The sequence below is a fragment of the Hipposideros armiger genome, unplaced genomic scaffold (assembly GCF_001890085.2).
Source record: "Hipposideros armiger isolate ML-2016 unplaced genomic scaffold, ASM189008v1 scaffold_63, whole genome shotgun sequence".
Classification (NCBI taxonomy): domain Eukaryota; kingdom Metazoa; phylum Chordata; class Mammalia; order Chiroptera; family Hipposideridae; genus Hipposideros; species Hipposideros armiger.
In genome coordinates this window covers 719,396-736,978 of record NW_017731413.1, presented here as the reverse complement: position 1 = coordinate 736,978, position 17,583 = coordinate 719,396, and the positions used below count along the sequence as shown (strand labels likewise).

The 17,583-nt window shown below is 34.4% G+C and overlaps 1 protein-coding gene across 1 annotated transcript in view; it reads right to left on the bottom strand.

Moving 5' to 3' along the window:
- The window catches only part of BLTP3B (bridge-like lipid transfer protein family member 3B), a 90,372-nt gene that overhangs the window by 33,976 nt on the left and 38,813 nt on the right, over positions 1-17,583 (bottom strand). Inside the window, exons 8-15 of the mRNA XM_019641734.1 lie at positions 17,073-17,253; positions 14,846-14,929; positions 12,410-12,592; positions 11,793-11,911; positions 9,474-9,615; positions 5,660-5,853; positions 2,731-4,232; positions 2,202-2,374 (exon numbers count right to left, since the gene is read on the bottom strand). Of these exons, the coding sequence (XP_019497279.1) occupies positions 2,202-2,374; positions 2,731-4,232; positions 5,660-5,853; positions 9,474-9,615; positions 11,793-11,911; positions 12,410-12,592; positions 14,846-14,929; positions 17,073-17,253 (2,578 nt within the window). The remainder of the gene's footprint in view (positions 1-2,201; positions 2,375-2,730; positions 4,233-5,659; positions 5,854-9,473; positions 9,616-11,792; positions 11,912-12,409; positions 12,593-14,845; positions 14,930-17,072; positions 17,254-17,583) is intronic.

Below are 17,583 nucleotides of genomic sequence, written 5' to 3'. Positions count from 1 at the left end.
AAGGAGAAGGGGAAGGGATGAGACAATACAAATTGGTAACTACAATATGGCCTCAGGGATAGAAAAGACAGTCTGGGGAATATAATCAATAATGCAAATATTTTTTAGGGGGCCAGATGGACTCATGTTTTGTTAGGGAGGCCACTTCATAGTCGGTGTAGACTATGTAATACACTGCACTGTATTTCTGAAGCTGATGTTGAATAATAATGTATGTCAACTATAATTATATATACATATAGTCATGGGATGTGGAGTAGAGTGTGGGAATGGAGTCAATGGAATTGTAATAGATAAGCATGATATCAGGGGTGGGAGGACAGTAGATGGGGAGGGGGGATTGTTACTTTGTGAGGGTGAAAAGGATAACTATTGCATTGTTCTGTACAATGAAACTAACAATGAAAAAAAAAGTGATACCTTCATTTTTTATTCTAGATATTTCTATAATATCTGATTTTTTTTACAGTGAGAGCATATCCATATATTTCTTGTAAAATTAAAACAAAGAAAACAGAAAACAAGAGTCTTCCAAACGAAAAACAATTCCTCTGACATAAAATCATTATAGTTCAGGAGAATTAGGACTATAAAATCATATGAGTATATCATTTAAATGTTACAACACAGAATCAATGCCTTTATATTTTTCAGGATACTGAAAATAGTCCACTGCTGGAATCTATTCTAAGACAGTAATTAGAAATGCAGACAAAATTTATGAACAATGATATTAATTATAGCATTTTTATAACTAAAAAGTTATAAACAATCTAAACATCCAATATCAGAGAAATGATTAAAAGGTCATGGTACATTCTTATGACAATTTAATATAGACTTTAAAAACATTTTCAAAGGAATTTAAATAATATTAAAAAATGCTTACATGTGATAACAAGAAAACTACATATGTAATATGACACAAATACATATATATGTGGATACATATACAAATTCAAAGAATAAGTAATAGTTCTAGATTGCGGAACTTCGGGGCTATTTTATTTTCCAAATTGCAGTTGTCTATATTTTCCAAATTGAGTGGCAGTCATTTTTATTATTTAGTTTTTAGAAATAATAAGAAAATCACTGATGCTTTTTGAGAATAAGCACAGATAGCTTGTACAGGAACACTGTTTTTGAAATATATTTTGTTCACAAAACAGAAATCATCTGTTAAGGTAGGGTGTTAAACCATAAAGAGGACAGGGGAACTCGGCAATAGAGCTATCTGTGAATACAGAGTATATTTTTAGGCAACCAGATCAGTATCTCCTCCACATTTAATTGGTAGAGCACGCTGGAAAGGAGACTGCTGAATTGCCTACACTGACTGGGGTTAGATCAGGGCTTTTCGTTTACATATGGCAATCATTTCCCAAGTCTGTATTAGTATTCTGAGCTAGTATTACATCCTGGTTGGTTAAAAGCTTCAGCTCTTAGGTCAGGCTAGCTGAGTTCCAAATCTGCCTCTACTACTTCCTGACAGTACACTAATCTAAGCTTCAGTTTCCGAAGCTGTGAGTCTTTCCTTACCTGAGCTGTTTTCAACTGCATCAATAGGCTTACTACCTTTCATACACAGAGTAATTTGTGTCTCTGCTCTCTTAACTCCCTGGCTATGGTCTGTGCTTTTATTCCTGTTCACAGAGTCTCCATGCCTTAGTGGTGGGGATGCATCTAATTCTTTCTAAGTCATTCCTACTGGTCTTTACCATGGCATTAGTTGCCCCTGAACAAAATCAGGCAATCATGTCTTTCTATCATATACAATTGTGTGAGAGAATCCTGGTTATGGGAATCAGTAGATCCAGTCTGGAAAAAGTCTAGTCCTAAGATCACAAAATTGAGAATCTAGCATGCTAATTAAGGCCAGCTAGTCAAAATTCCAGATGCAGGAGCCTCTGTGAGAGGCTAGCCTTAATGATGGCCTGCTTTATGATCTAAATGACTATATACAGATAAATGCAGAATGTCAGCCACAAAAAGAAAGGAGTATCTGTTAAAAGAAGTGCTGAAACAGCTATTACAATAGAAAGTTAGGTGCAATGCTCTTTGTTATGCATGTATGTGTGTATAAATAAAATACATATTTTGGGGGCCGTAATTAATTATTGAATATAACTAAAAATACTTAAACATCACTTCTAAGATATGTATGTGTATAAAATATAAATTCTTAGACTGTGCTGCTTTACCTTTTTCCCAAAATATATGACTATCACTTCCATCACTTTCTAACAACTGTTCTTCCAATATCATGCTGTCAAGTGAAATGGTATCCAGGGAGGTTTGTGAGGAGCTTTTCACGTTCTTATGCGAAGCACAGAGTGGAACCAGGTTGGGTGGGCACCGTTCCTTTGGCTTTCCACTGTCAACAAACAAAATTATTGGAAAATCATCACATATAAAGAAAAAAAATTCTTTCTAAAAAATACTTCTAACAAAATAAAAATATGTATAATAGTGTCTACAAGTTTTTAAATTATATTTTACAAGTATAAGCTTAGTGTTTTCATAATTTGAAAAAACTACCCTTCCAAATGTTAACTCTAACAATGCCGTATTTTGTCATGGCTCTTTCTGTCCAAAAGCAAAATATACTCACATGCATGTACATACACACACACACAGACACACACACACACACACACACACACACACAGACACACACACACACACACAGAGCAAAACAAAAGCCCCCAAACCCCAATAGTATGCTGTTACCTTAAAGATGACTGGGATTTAAGTGTTCTAACTGTGGCTGCTTCTTCTTTACTGATGTCCATGTTCTCAGAGAGTGAAGCTATTTCTGGAAGCAAATCTTCGGCTTTAAAGACCAACTGCATGGCTTCATTTCCTTTACTAGTTAAACTATTGGAAAACATGTTTTGAGTACCATCATTATCAAGTGACAGCACACTTGAATCTTCTCTGGAGTTTATGACACTAATTGAATCTGTATAAGATAAATCCTTTTTGTCACTTGTTTCTGATCCAATTTCTCGTGAACCACTTTTGCAAACAATTCCACTACTTTCATCTTCACTTATTTTCCCTAAATTTTTATCTGATAAATAATCCAGAAAAGAAATGCCTTTTTGCAGATTTGTGTCACTAGCTGATTTAAAAAGCAAAGGATCCTTCAGAGGGGCATGGCTAAGGTCAACGCTCATAGATCTGTTGTCTGCCATTTGATTAACAGTTACACTTCTAATTTGGTTTATACCTCTACTAACTTGTTTTCTTTTTGAAGACAAGAATTCTCCGTTTTCTGTAGGCAAATAATCAGGAACCACTGGGGTCACACTTTCAGAAACAGGAGACTTAAGAGTATCTGTGTGATCCACTGGATGTAGCAAAAGAGCCACTTCTGCACTTTTAAGTAAAATTCCAATGCAAATGGAGGTCTGACTAGCAGGACTGCCTGTCACATCTTCTACATCTTTCCTTAAGTTCTCGGAAAGCAGAATAAGTGACTCACGGAGGAAAAGCAGGAGCAGATACTGGTAGTGATTGATCTGTATACTGACATGTTTATGAACATGAACCAGGACATGAATATCTGCATCAGACGACGAAGAGGAAAACCTTAGACATGTGTCTGAAGCAGGTTTCTGACCACCATTTGTCAAGGGCTCAGACTCTGTACTGTAATACTCCTTCAGGAGCTTTTTCCGCTTCAGTCGGCTGGTCAGGTCACTAGATTCACTCTGCGATGTATTTAGAGATACCTGATTACAAGTCAGCCGCTCTTTTTGTGACAGTGCATACCTTGTGGGTTGACAAATCCAGATGGAAAGAGGGAAAGAGTCTACAAAACTTACTGGTCGCCCTTTTCCACTTTTCATCCCTTCATAATCTATCCAAAATTGCGAAAAGTACACCGCCCAAACATCCGTGGCAGCCGAAGTTTTAAGTGTGTGTTTGTTCAACTTGGGAGTAACATTTCCTTTATAAACTTCATGCATTTTGGTATCTTGCTCGTGAGCATGTCTCTGGAAGATTGGATGCAGAAGATTAAAATTGTCACTGGATTTGGGGAAGCTGGTATACGTTTTACTGAAAAAATCACAATCTTTAAAGTCTTGGAACAAAGCCTCCAGGTCAGAGTGCCGACAGTTGGGGCAGTGCCTGGTATTCGTGGCAGTCACTTCAGAGCTCTGGACAGAGACCGCACGTGGCTGATCTTCATGGCACTCCGGTTTCATGCCCGAAGGAATGACGAACTGGAAGAGAAAACACCCATTGAGTCTAACTCACAAGTCCATTCATCTTGAAGATAACATCGCCAAGAATATAACTTAGCTCAGGAATTCTTTCCCCCCACCAAATACTACTTCCCTATCCAGACATAAAATACTAGCTCTCTTGCTCAGATCTTTTTATTAAACTGAATGAAAGGGTTTTAAAAGATTAACCACTAAGAAAAAAACAAACATAAATAATAATGTATATAATATACATATATATTTGCATACAACATATCACAAAATAAAAAGAAAACTGAATTATATCAGTACTACTAAATGCTTACTATGCCTTGAGTATATACATATATATACACACACACATATATATGTATATATGTGTATATATATGTGTGTGTGTGTGTGTGTGTGTGTGTATACATATATATACATATATATATATATGTATGTATATATATGAAGGTGCCAAGTTTAAAAAAGGGAATTTTTTGTTAGGATATTTTAAATCCAAGCAGTTTGGAGAATGAGTAAATGGAATGACTTGGTAGATGTCATTAGAATCCCTTTTCTGGGAGAAAACTATTAAGAAAATTTATTTAAGAGTAAAGGTCCAATTATTTACTAAAATAACTTTCCAGAAATAATTAACTACGTTTCTTAAAATAGTCACATCAAAGATTGCAAAATGACTGGTTTTAAAACTGCCCATACTCAGAAAAATGTAAAGATTATATAATTGTATTTTAAATTATAATTGTAAATGTTATAAAATGTGTCTCTGTAGTGAATATTATAGGATTTTTGAGATCTTTAAAACATTTTTGCAATGCAATTGTTGAATATTAACCTCGTTTTACAGAGAAATTAAAGGTATATAAATTTAGTCCGTCAGCAACAGATCTAGCAACTGAAATTTTCATCCACGCCAAGTCTTAGTCTATTTACTACACTAAACTTTAAAAAATAATTTCCTTCTTTTGAAGTTTAAATATCCATGGAATTCAGATTATCAACTACCTGGCTATAATATAAAGCAACTTTCTATTATTATTGAATATTAATAGAATGAATGTGAACAAAACCCAGATATAACTTAAAAGCACCATCGTATTATTTACGCTCTTTAAAAAAAATTTTTTTTCAGCTCTGGTAAGAAATAGGAAAAAATGACTGATTTAAATTTTACTTCTACTGCTTACCGCAAAATGGATGAGCAATGAAAACAATAAAAATATGAGAAAGGTAGAGAAAGAAGCGGGGAAAAAGTCTCTTAAAGCTCCTACAATTGAAAATTAAAATTAAAACTGAATTTCAAAATCAAAATTAAAATTGCAAGGAAGCTGATTTATATTTGAACATCCCTCTTACATCCTGGAAATATAATGGTGTTAATTTTTTTTCTGTAAAAATGGTTTTGTTCTCATAGCCACTTGTTTATATGGTACCTTTAGCATTAAGCCATCAACTCGAATATCAACATGCTCATCAGATTTTGAATTGTCATTCAACTTGTATACAGCCATAAACTGATTAAGACTCTGTTTTAAATCCAACAGAAATTGATTTAACCACAGAATACTTCTTTCATCCACAGTAAACTGTAGTGCATTCAGCTGGCTATAAAGGTTGGGAGATGGAACTGTGGAGAAAAAAATTTTAAAAAGATTTTTAATGAACAGATAGTTCTCAATCTTCCCTGAAAACAGAAAAGACATTTTAAACAAGTTTTATTCTTTTAAAATTAAGGTAAAATGTTTTTCAGATGTTATTCACAAAATTAAAGTGACACATTGGATGATAGTAAACAAATTTAGATAGACAAAAAACATTTTTCTATGTTTCACTATCTGAAAAATATACGATTCGATCTAAAACTAACTGTATAAAAAGGAAGTACTCTTTAGATTTCTTTTCCTAATGGTACAGTCACCAAGAAGCAAACTTCAAAAAACCTTACCTTCTTGATGAAGTATAATATCAAAGTTGTGCTCCTTAATCTCATATTTCTATAAGAACTTTTACTACCCATATCTTAATCGGAATCCTCTAAAATGAGAGAACCACATCTAATTACTAATTTCTTATAAAAGTAGTAAACTAGGCAGATCTCCTTGAGAAGAGGGATCATGTATTCTCCACTTAATCCTAAACCTAGAATAGTGCTTGGTGCAAAGTAAAAACTCAAGTATCTCTTAAATAATCACATGAATACACTGTTTTTCACAGCTCCTCCAAAATATCACAATGCTTAGGGGTTCAATAAATGTTTTGTTGCTAATATATGTTAAACTAATATCCACAATTAAAGTATACATCACTTCCTGAAATCCACATACACATATTTGTATCATAAAAGCTAATACCATTTTCAGAGCATCTGATGAAGGTATTTTATTCCAAAAATTCAGACCTATTTACTTCTATGAAAGGGAATAGCACGCATATCTAGAACCTTTAAACTACATTAAAGGAAAATAAGCTCAATATGTAAGATACCAGTAGAGACAGCATTGTACAATGTCCTGAATAGGATTTCTTTTGCTTTCATTCGTTCGTTCTTTCATTCATTCATTCACTTTCTTTCAGCAAAGGTTCATTGAATGTGTATGGTGTCAAGCACAAAGAATTAATAAAACAAAAAATAGGGTATGGTCCCTGTCCTTAAAAAATCACTGGCTATTACACAAGACAGACATGGAAGTAGAAAAATTGTAATTCAAGTCCAACAGAGACATTCAATTGGGATGTAGACAGAGGTGCTTGGTTTTGGGAATAGCCAGGAATGAAGTGCTGAGGCGATCACATCACACTCGGGAAGGGAAGGAAAGAGAAAGGATCTCAGGTATAGATTAAGTGATGATGGCAGCCAAAGAGAAGACCAGAGAGCAAATGCAGTCAGTCCCTAAGGCTGCAGCACAGAAGGAAAGAGACATGACTGCAGCTCTGGGACAGAGGAAGAAACCTGGGGCACTAAGCAGTAGAAAGATCTATATGCAGTTTCTAACAAGGATCCACTTCTGAAACAGATTATTTATGTAACTATTAAAGACATTTACAATGAATTTGTACAAACCTGGAATGTTCTCTTATCATTAAGGGAAAATAACAGGATATAAATCAAATATGTAAAAGAAACACATACATTAAAAACAGGACTAACAACACTATGCTTGTTGTTAGGGTCTCAACTGTGTCCCCTCAAAATTGATATGCTGAAGTTCTAACCTCCAGTACCTCAGGATTTGACTGTATATGGAGACAGGGCTTTTAAATCATCAATTATGGTAAAAATGAGTTCATATGAACAGGCCCTAGTCCAATATGACAGATGTCACGAGGAGTGGAGATCAGGAAACAGACACACACAAAGACCAGGTGAAAAGACGCTATCTACAAACCAAGGAGAGAGGTCTCTGAGCAAACAACCATATTGATACTTTGATTTAGAACTTTCAGCCTCCAGAACTGTGAAGAAAAAAATTTCTGTTGTTTAAATCAACCAATCTATGGTTCTTTATTATGGCAGCCCTGGCAAACTAATACGCTTATTTTTAGCAGTTGTCTCTAAATTGTAGGCTCATGGACCATTTTTTATTTTTGGCATTTTCTTTTCAATATAATGAACACATTACTCTTACAGTTATTTAAAAAGTTATATGGTTTTAAACTTGGATCACTTACTTAACAGAGAGATAAAATATGAGGACTGAAAATGGGTTCTTATATATGGTGATTCAATATATTACTCTCTTTACTTTTGCATATACTGTAAAATTTTCCATAATAAAAATTTAAATTAAAAACAGTTAAACATAATCTAGCAATTCCACTCCTAGGTATCTAGGTGGCTAGGAATTAAATTGCTGGTAAGGAATTTTCTATTTTTATCAGGAAAATAAGTATAGATTACAGAATGGGATTGTAATTTCTTTGGCACACATTAACAAAACTGATAGAAATAAACCTAGATTAAAAGTCAGAAATCCTGGAAATTAGTCTTCACTAAGAAGAAAAGTTTCTAGCTCAATGATGCATTATTTAAGGAAAACAATTTTTGGAGGGTTTAGGAGAGGGCTGAAAAAAATAGGATTACTAATTATAGAAAAATGGCTGTAAATACCCTGGGAAAGAGTTGGGAAAAAAACAACAAATTTCAATTTAGAAGACCTATCCTTGAGTTTCAGCTGTGACATTTTACTCTTTACAGGGTGCTGAGCAAGTGTCTTAACCTATCTTAATTTTCTCATCGTTTTAGTCAGGAAGGTAGGAGAAATCAAACAAATGAGAAATACACAAAAGACTGTTGAAAAGCATAAAAATGGTGAAGATTAGATCCCAAATGTTTGGCACAAACAAAAATTAAAGTGATAAAATAGTTCGTCATCTGATTCTCTGAATTTCCAGATTACCTTCTTTTTAATTATAAACAAAGGCTCATGAAATTCCCTTTGAAACTAAGAACCTATATTAAGTCAACATTAAACAAATGGGCAAAATATGTCAAACTGTTTTGGAGTTCCACTTTTAAAGAGAGGACACAAAATGTCTTTCTTCCAATAATGTAACCTATTTCATTTAAACATTTTTTTCTCAACTATGATTTTTCAACTACAGTAATGAAAAAGGTACCACATAAACAAAGGCAAACTTTAGTTTAAAGGACTCCTTGATGAACTGAGACAATAACAAAGAATTTTAATATTCAAAGAACACAAATTATAATCATTTTAACTTTAGGCAGCCAAAGTAGCTTACAAATAAAAATTCATGTCATTCAATGTTTCTAACTAAAGACAAGTGCCAAAAGTTGTCCAAAGTATACATATGGGCATTAAAAACCAGCCCTTAAAATTCTCTGTAGCTAAAAGGATAACTTCATTATTCATTTTTCAATGAAACATAGACTTTTACATAACAGAAATAAGGAAAAAAATTACCTTATTCTACAAATAACTTTCATTAAACAAAGTTACAAAGTACAAATGAGTCAAAACTCAGGGATAAAATGAAGCATGAATTCTACATGATTCCTGCCTGACATCAAGTACACTACAAGCCAGTGAGGGAAAAGAACATATCAACACATAATGACATGTAAAAATGCTATACTAGAGTTATACATTACACAGAAATAACAAGGATAAAGAACAACAGACCTTTGTTTCTGTTTTCACATTTATAAAATTGAAATGTTAGCAAGAAAAAAAAATATAACTTTCCAAGTAATAGACAAATAATCACAAAACAGGAAATTCTTACTTGGAAAATCCTTGCCATCTGGATAATAATATTCGGTGAATTCTATATAGACAGCTGACATTTCTTGTGGAAGATACAGGGATTTTTTATTGCAAGAAATCATACTTTTGGGGGAAGAACGATATTGTTCTGCTGTAGAGACCTGAAAAAATAATTAAGTTTACTGAAGTAACTGAACAAAGTCCTTTCCAAAGAATGTGTGCAACATGGACATCATTTCAAACTCTTAAAACTACTTCCAATAACTTATTAATGGTTACTTTTCAATGAAATTTACTCATATTAAACTTCACATTAAATTATTTTTAAATAATACCAATCAGCTATTCAGAAAACTAGAATCTCTTTGGATTCTTATCAATTACAAAATTAACTCTGTACAACACCCCCTGCAAACTTATTATTTTTAGCCTTAAAATAACATAGAATATTTCTATAAGATAATAAAATAAGTAAATGGTAGAGTCTGGGCACAGATCCAAGTCCTCAAGGCTAGAATGCTTCTCCACTATGAACTGTATAAAACACTATTAGTTTTAAGGTTCTAGTTATACTTTTTCACTCTCCCCCCACAAAAGATTATTTATAATTATATTAAAAATGCACATACTAATTTCCCAAAGTTCAACCAATAGAGTATTATCAATTTCATTTATTTATGACTGTTTAGTAGATCCAGGGATATATCTCGAGGTTATTTTAATTTTTCTCATTCATTCAGCAAACATGTATATTTCTCATATAAAGTGGAATGCTTTTCAACAGTTTGTCTCCATTTGTGTAAATTGCTAATCACGTCTTTTGATTAGTTGTACAGTCTTTATAAATTTAAGTCAGTTCCTTACATTATCTAATTAATTTTTATTTTCTTCCTGTTACTTTTATTTGTCTGTTTTGTTTTTGTGTGTTTGTGTATGTGGGTCTTCTTTACTGTACTTCATCCTCAACCATTTGAGATTATGGATGATTTCCTTCCCCCACTTCCATATGAATTTATTTAAATCTCATAATTTAAAGTCTGCTTCAAATAAGATGCATTATCTATAGAATGTAAAGAAAGAAGCAATTGAACAATAAGAAAATAGGTGTTAAATTAGTGTTTCTCAAAATTGGCTCTACTGACATTTTGGGCCAGATAATTCTTTGTTATGGGGGCTGTCCAGCGCATTGTACATTTAGTAGCATCACTGGTCTCTACCCACTAGATGTCAGCACCAACCCTCTCCAACTGTGATAACCAAACTTGTCCTTAGTCAATGCCAAATGTCCACTGGGAGGCAGAATCAGCCCCAGCTGAAAACCAATGAGTAAAATGAAAACTGTTCAGATAAAACTACGTCTCAAAGCCACACGCTTATCAAAATGAATGAGAACAATTCATAAATGCTAATACACATCTGAAATCCTTCCTTTTATTTTTAAAAAATAGGTCACATATTGTATTGTTCGTCTCAAAGGACCAAGCGGTTAGATCATCTTGTGAGATTAGAGCCTAGTAAGATGGTTCGTATAAATGAGACAAGAGTTCTTAGCTATAAATTTATGTTCACAGTATGGCCAATGCTTGGTAGTTCAATAAAGCAAAAAGGTATTTTGGTTTCTTCCACGAAGACAATTGTGTAATAAGGAATCTGAACTCCACAGAGAAGTCTGGCCTTTGTCCCTGCTCCTGAAAGGTAATTCTAAACTCTTGGAATTTCCTATTCATGGTGGACCCCTGAGACCACAACTGACAGTTCATGCTCACAAAGTGTTTCAGAGTGGGGCCGGCCATCCTTTGATAGCTTTCGTAGTGTTTAGAGGGTAGACACTTTGGGTCACCTGGAGGCTGAATTCAACTACCTACGCAGCATTTCATGCATATTGTTACACATCCATGTCAGGAGGCTACGGTGTCCTGAGGAAAGAAAAGCTCCGAATTTGGAACCCTACGAAACTCCACTCTATGCTCTCTTCCTATGGCTGGTTCTAATTTGTATTCCTTCCCCTAATATGTGGCTGTGTGATTTTTTTCTAGTGAATTCTCGAATCTGAGGGTAGTTTAGGGAAACCCCTGAACTTGCAGTTGGAGTCAGAAGTCTTTGCTGCAGACTTCGCAATCTAGAGGACTGGAGCCTTAACCTCAAAGTTTGCCTAATTCTAGTTAACTACATAAACAAAAATCAGTGAACTGATATTTGCTATCCTGTCTAATTTAGCCATTTCATATAACTGGTCAAGATATTATTAAATAAAATGGTGGCATTAGTTTGTAAGAATTGCTTGTGGGAGATACGAAAGTTATTTGCCAGAAGATTTAATTTAAAAAGTAAAACATACCTGGTATACAATGAAATCTGCAACTCTAACCACAACAGAGCTAGACATTAACTTAGCTTTGGATTGTTGAGATAATACTGAGGGTGTTCTGGAAGTCCCTTTCAGAGCCGAGTCTTTCTCTGTGGGAAACAAAAAACCCTTTTAATTTATTGCAAATTTTTCCCTAACAGTCATTCTTTTATTATTATTATAGCTACTAGAAATATAGGTGAATCCTAATTTCTCAAATGAGATAAAAATGTGGAAATACTTTACATATAAACTGTTATAAAAATGTAAATTATAATGATGATTATTCTTTTTTTGTGATGATTATCCTTTAAACAGAAATCATAGTTATATCACATTTAAGATTGTCTCATATAATAACTTTTGACTGGAATCCTTGTTAAAGAGAGAGATTTACTAGCCATTTAAGCGTCTGAAATATTCTACCTGGGCATTACTCTTATTCATCATATTAATTTAAAAAGTGCTTTGTTCCATAGGACTATGGTATGAATGAGGTACAGGATTTTTATACATTAAACATAATACTTACTTACACAAAATATATGAACACACAAACACACACACACAAAATATTAGAGGAATGCATAATGTTATAGGTAAAATACCTGTTTGTGTGTGCTGGGGAGAGGCATGTGTTGGGGATTTAGGAGGTGAACCTACATTATGATCCTTTACAGCCTGTTTAAGCATTTCAACGTTGCACTCAAATTCATGTAACAACTCGTTGGCCCATCCAATTTTTGTCTTGGTTGCATCACTAAAATACATCCAATGATTACAACTATCTCCTATAAAATGAATAACAGAAATTTCACTGAAAAGTTCACGATTTTCATTTATTCTATTACAGCAATGCTTCTAATGAGATTTATTCATATTCTCAGGGATTCTTTAATCTTCCAATAAATTCACAGCCTTCACTTACTATAGATTTCACTCTTCCTAGAAAATATGAACAATCGTTTAGAATAGAGGGAAAGAGTGTCAAAAAAGCAAATAACCTGGGGGAGTTTCTATCTAGAACCCACCCTTGGTAGAACATCACTCAAAGTTTCAATTAGAAGCTGCACCGATAGTCAACTTTCACGAACGCTCAACCACCTGGCATATTACCATGAGGCAGAATCCCAGAAAATAGCACCAAAGAAAAAAGTCTTTTCATCAAAGATTTTGTTGTAAAGTGACAAACAAAAACTTATCTATAAAAAAACGGTAAGATGAGGATTATTATAAAACTGAAGAAACCAATAAAAATTCTCAAGATGGGCATCAGTCATAATGATATATCTATATATGTTTTCTGGAGAGAAAATAAAATATATATCAAGGGCCGGCCGAGTGGCACATTGGTTAAGAGTTGGCTTGGGATGCCAGCTCTGAGTGGCAAGGCCCCAGTTCGGATCCCACAGGAGGGCCAGTGAAGCTGCGCCCTCTGCAGCTAAGATGGTGAACAACAGCTCGACCTGGAGCTGGGCTGCGGTGAGTCGCCGGCGACAGCATAGGCTGCAGTTGGAGCTGCAGTGGGCTGCCGTGAGCTACCATGAGTGGCTGGCAGCCAGTGTGAGAGGCCAGCTGCCATGAGCTGCTGTTAGCCACCGTGAGCAGCCATCCAATGGCCGGCCAGCGAATGCCTCACCTGGGAAGAGTGCAATGATAATACCAACATGGGCCAATGAAGCAACGTCCTCCACAACTAGACTGAAGAACAAAAGGACAGCAACTTGTCTGTTCCCCTTCCCCGATTCCCCAAGGCTGTTCCCTCGCCCAATTCCCCAATAAAATTAAAAAAAAAAAAATCAGGATTAGGTTTTTCTATAGCAACTAAGGAAAATAAAATGTACATAAAAGGGTTAAAAAATAAAATCTATTCGAGTCCAGCCCGAGCTGAGCAGCTGCTGAGCTGCCAACAGGTAGCAGGATGGCTCAGCTAAAAAAAAAAAAAAAAAAAAGTAGTTAAAAAATAAAATCTACTTTATGACGGAAAGTTTTACTTCCCAATATGAATGATTCCTATAGTAAAATTATTTTAAGTTTATGTAAGTAACTTATGAATCAGAAGGAACAGAATATAAAATAAAGCCCTTCAAACGAAAATCAAAACAAACTGTGTAAGTGTTAAATTCTGTCAGGTACTGACATAGAAGTGACAGACACCTGAAAATGAAAATTTATGAACAGAAAAATTGTATCACTTTTTAAAGTCCTATAAAACTCATTATGGTTATTTGTGTGAATTAAAAAAAAAAAGGCCACATACCACCAAAATGCAGAGATGGGTTGAAGGTCAAATTACTTAATTTGGCCATAAACACACTACTTAGTGTTTATATTATTTGGGGGAAAACAACCTACCAATACTTGATTATCAAGGAGCCTATTAAATCTTATGTATTGATGATATTTAGAAACTCCAGAAAAGGTTTTTTTTTTAAGCTGAGCCATCCTGCCACCTGTTGGCAGCTCAGCGGCTGCTCAGCTCAGCTGGGAATCGAACCACTGTTGCTCAGAGCTCAAACTCTTGAGCGAGCTCTTAACCAACTGAGCCACTTGGCCAGCCCAGAAAAGGTTTTTTTAAAAACAGTTCCTAGACTCCTATAACTTAGCTAAAATCACTGTTACCCTTTTGCTTCATTTTTTTAACATTTTAAAAAATATCTAAATATATCATTTAAAAATTCAAACACATTAGTAACTTGCTTTTGTTACAATTAAAATCACACAAATATGTCCTCTGTATTATTTTTTTAAGTTTTAAATTAATTATTTAGAATATTGCCAATTTCTAAAAATTACACATATTGCCAATTTCTAACAATTATACTTTCTAATAATCTACATAAACCTCAATATAAAGTCCATGAATATTTTCTACGGCAATTCTATTTTCTTGGCAAGATAGTGTGGTGGGAGGGAATAACAAATGTCTTCATCTGTTTTCCCCTTAAAAAATTAAATTAAAACAAAATAATTAAAAAAATGAAACAAATTGGCTATATATTTTAAAGCAAGTTTTATATATTTAAAGAAATTGTTATACTTACCTGCTTTGTGATAAGGATAATAATCTATAGTTAGCTGTGTAAAAGACAGTTGCATAGCCCCTCCAGTAATACGTCTTTTTGACTCTGGGGGAAAAAAAAGATAGATTAGAGAGAGAGAAAGAGAGAAAGTATGAAGCAAATATCAGAAACACTTAATTTACCACAGATGCAGTCTAAGTTGTAATAACTGTCTCTCCGTTATCACTAATAATACATTAAGGATTTTAGGAAATACAATTCAATCTAGTAAGTATTAAGACTGATCTTAGAGACTTAGCAGTAGAAATTACCCTGCATTCATCATACAAGGCTACCAGATCAAAGGGGAGAGCAGGAAAGGTGAGGAATATTTGGAGTTTGGAGAAGGATTTGCAAGGTACTAGGCTAAAAAATGAGGATACAACAATAGCACAACTTTTATCTTTATAGCCCTAACCAGATGCCAAGCACTGTATTAAATACTTCAAGTATACTTACTCATTTGCTCTTCATTAACAGCCCTATCAGAGAGACACTATGATTATTATGCCCATTTTCTAGATAAAGAAATAGAGACACAAAGAAGTTAAGGAAATAGGCCAAGGTCATACAGCTAAGTGTAGAGCTGGTTTTGAACCCAGGAAATCTTAACCGCTACACTTTATCATTCCACCTCTTATGAAGAGGAAATTGAGTCTATTAGATTAGGTATGCTGTCCAAGGTCACATAGTATATTAAGATCAAAAGTGGGTCACAAGTCAGTGTAAGCTCAACATAAAAATCAAATTATTAAACATCATTGACAAAGCAAATACAAATTAAGATACAGCCATGTACACACTTTCTATATTCATTTGTTAACTCCAATGTTATCTCAACTAGCAGAATTCCTAGTACAGATCTACAATCACTTATTTAAAACCCCTGGGTCTTTCCATATGAAAGTAGTATGGTATATGTGTACACAAGGCATATCATACAATACTCCCAGCAGATTCTGAGTCAGCAGTGGGTAATAAAACAGAATAACTCTGAAAAGGAAATTCAAGTATTTACACTAAGTGGGTAACATAAAGATGATAAATAGCAATGTGTTCGTTTAGGTCGAGTTTTTCAAGCAAATGAGTTTTTCATAAACCTAAGAAAAAATACTTAGATCTTTCTGGATTTTAGAACAGCAGAGAACTAATTACGGATCTGTATAATGAGGGAAATATTTTGGTGGAGGGGTTATCCCTTAAATAACATCATTAAGCTTATTCTCCAAATTCCAAATCTTCCTCACCTTTGCTGCTCCACCCTTTGATCTGGTAGCTTTATATAATGAAGGCAGGAGTTTCCGATGCTAAGTATCCAGGATCAGTCTCAGAATTCACTCTCTCAGCTTTAAAAATCCACAGTAACAATTTTCATAGAGCGAGATTCTGATTAAGGTCTGAGGTACACAGACCCAACGTCTCCATTTAAAAAAATCCTCAGCTTGATTCTCACGCTCACCAAAGTTTGAGAACCACTCTCCTAGAGGCAGGACTACCTGCTGAACCCTTCCAGCACTTACGGGCTGGGGACACTCGCTGATGGAAAGACAGAAACCCCAGCATCTTGATTAGGGAGCTAAAGATTTTCAAAGTAACTAAGAACAGCTTTCTGCTTACCCCATTATCTTTGTTTACTAAATATGGAAAAGTAAGGGAAACAAAAGCTAAAAGGAAAGAAAAAAACTTTCTAGCTGAAATTTAACTTCCTAATCAAATTTTGGGAGGATTTGCGGGCCTCGAGGAGACACAAGAAACGTCAAACAGCCACACAGTTGGGTTTCCATGCAGATGGGGTCAGAAAAATGTAGATGAACAACCATGCTGAAAACATGTGCAAATTACAAATGGAGTATGGACAACAATTTAATTTGTGGACAATTTCAAAATTACGAAAAAGTTAATTCAAAGGCGAGTCTAATACTTCATCATCCTCCAAGGATGTCATCTACTTAGTCTTTGGTTCTGTTAAACCTAATTTTACTGTTAGCATTGATAGCTAACAATTAATTGTGCTGAAGTACTAACTACTAAAGCAAAATAAAATTTCATACCAATATACAATGCTTAACATTACACCTTTCATGTATGTATCTCATATTAATGATAAAATTATGACCAGTTATCTTACAATACATACCACATATTACATGATAAACAATCCAGTTTATAGTAAATTCTGGAAAAACCAAAGTTTAAAATAAGCAGCTACCTTTTTCTTTAGCATGAATATCATCGCATATGTGTAGATCTAGATGAGAAATCACTAAATGATGGGAGGTTTCTTTAACATCAAAGTCATTGAACAGTTTCACAATTGCATCATTTAAATCAGGAGCATTTGCAGTCTGCGGTGTCTTCACTTGCTGTATCGATGGGGCTACTGTAGAACTCTAAAAAATTCAAAACCACCTTATCACTGAAAATTAAATACTTGAAATTCCTCACACGAGAAAACTTACACATTTTCAGGAATAAAGTGAAGAAAAATAAGCTAATACATTTTCTTTTACATCAATAACTCGGTTCCCTTAAAATATTTTCTGAATTATACAGGAATAAAATTAAAATCCAAAGCCAGCCGAGTGGCGCAATGGTTAAGAACTGGCTTGGACGCCAGAGGGTCCCGGTTCGGATCCCACATATGAGGGCCAGTGACACTGCCCTCCACAGCTAAGATGCTGAACAACAGCTCAACCTGGAGCTGGACTGCCATTTTTTGG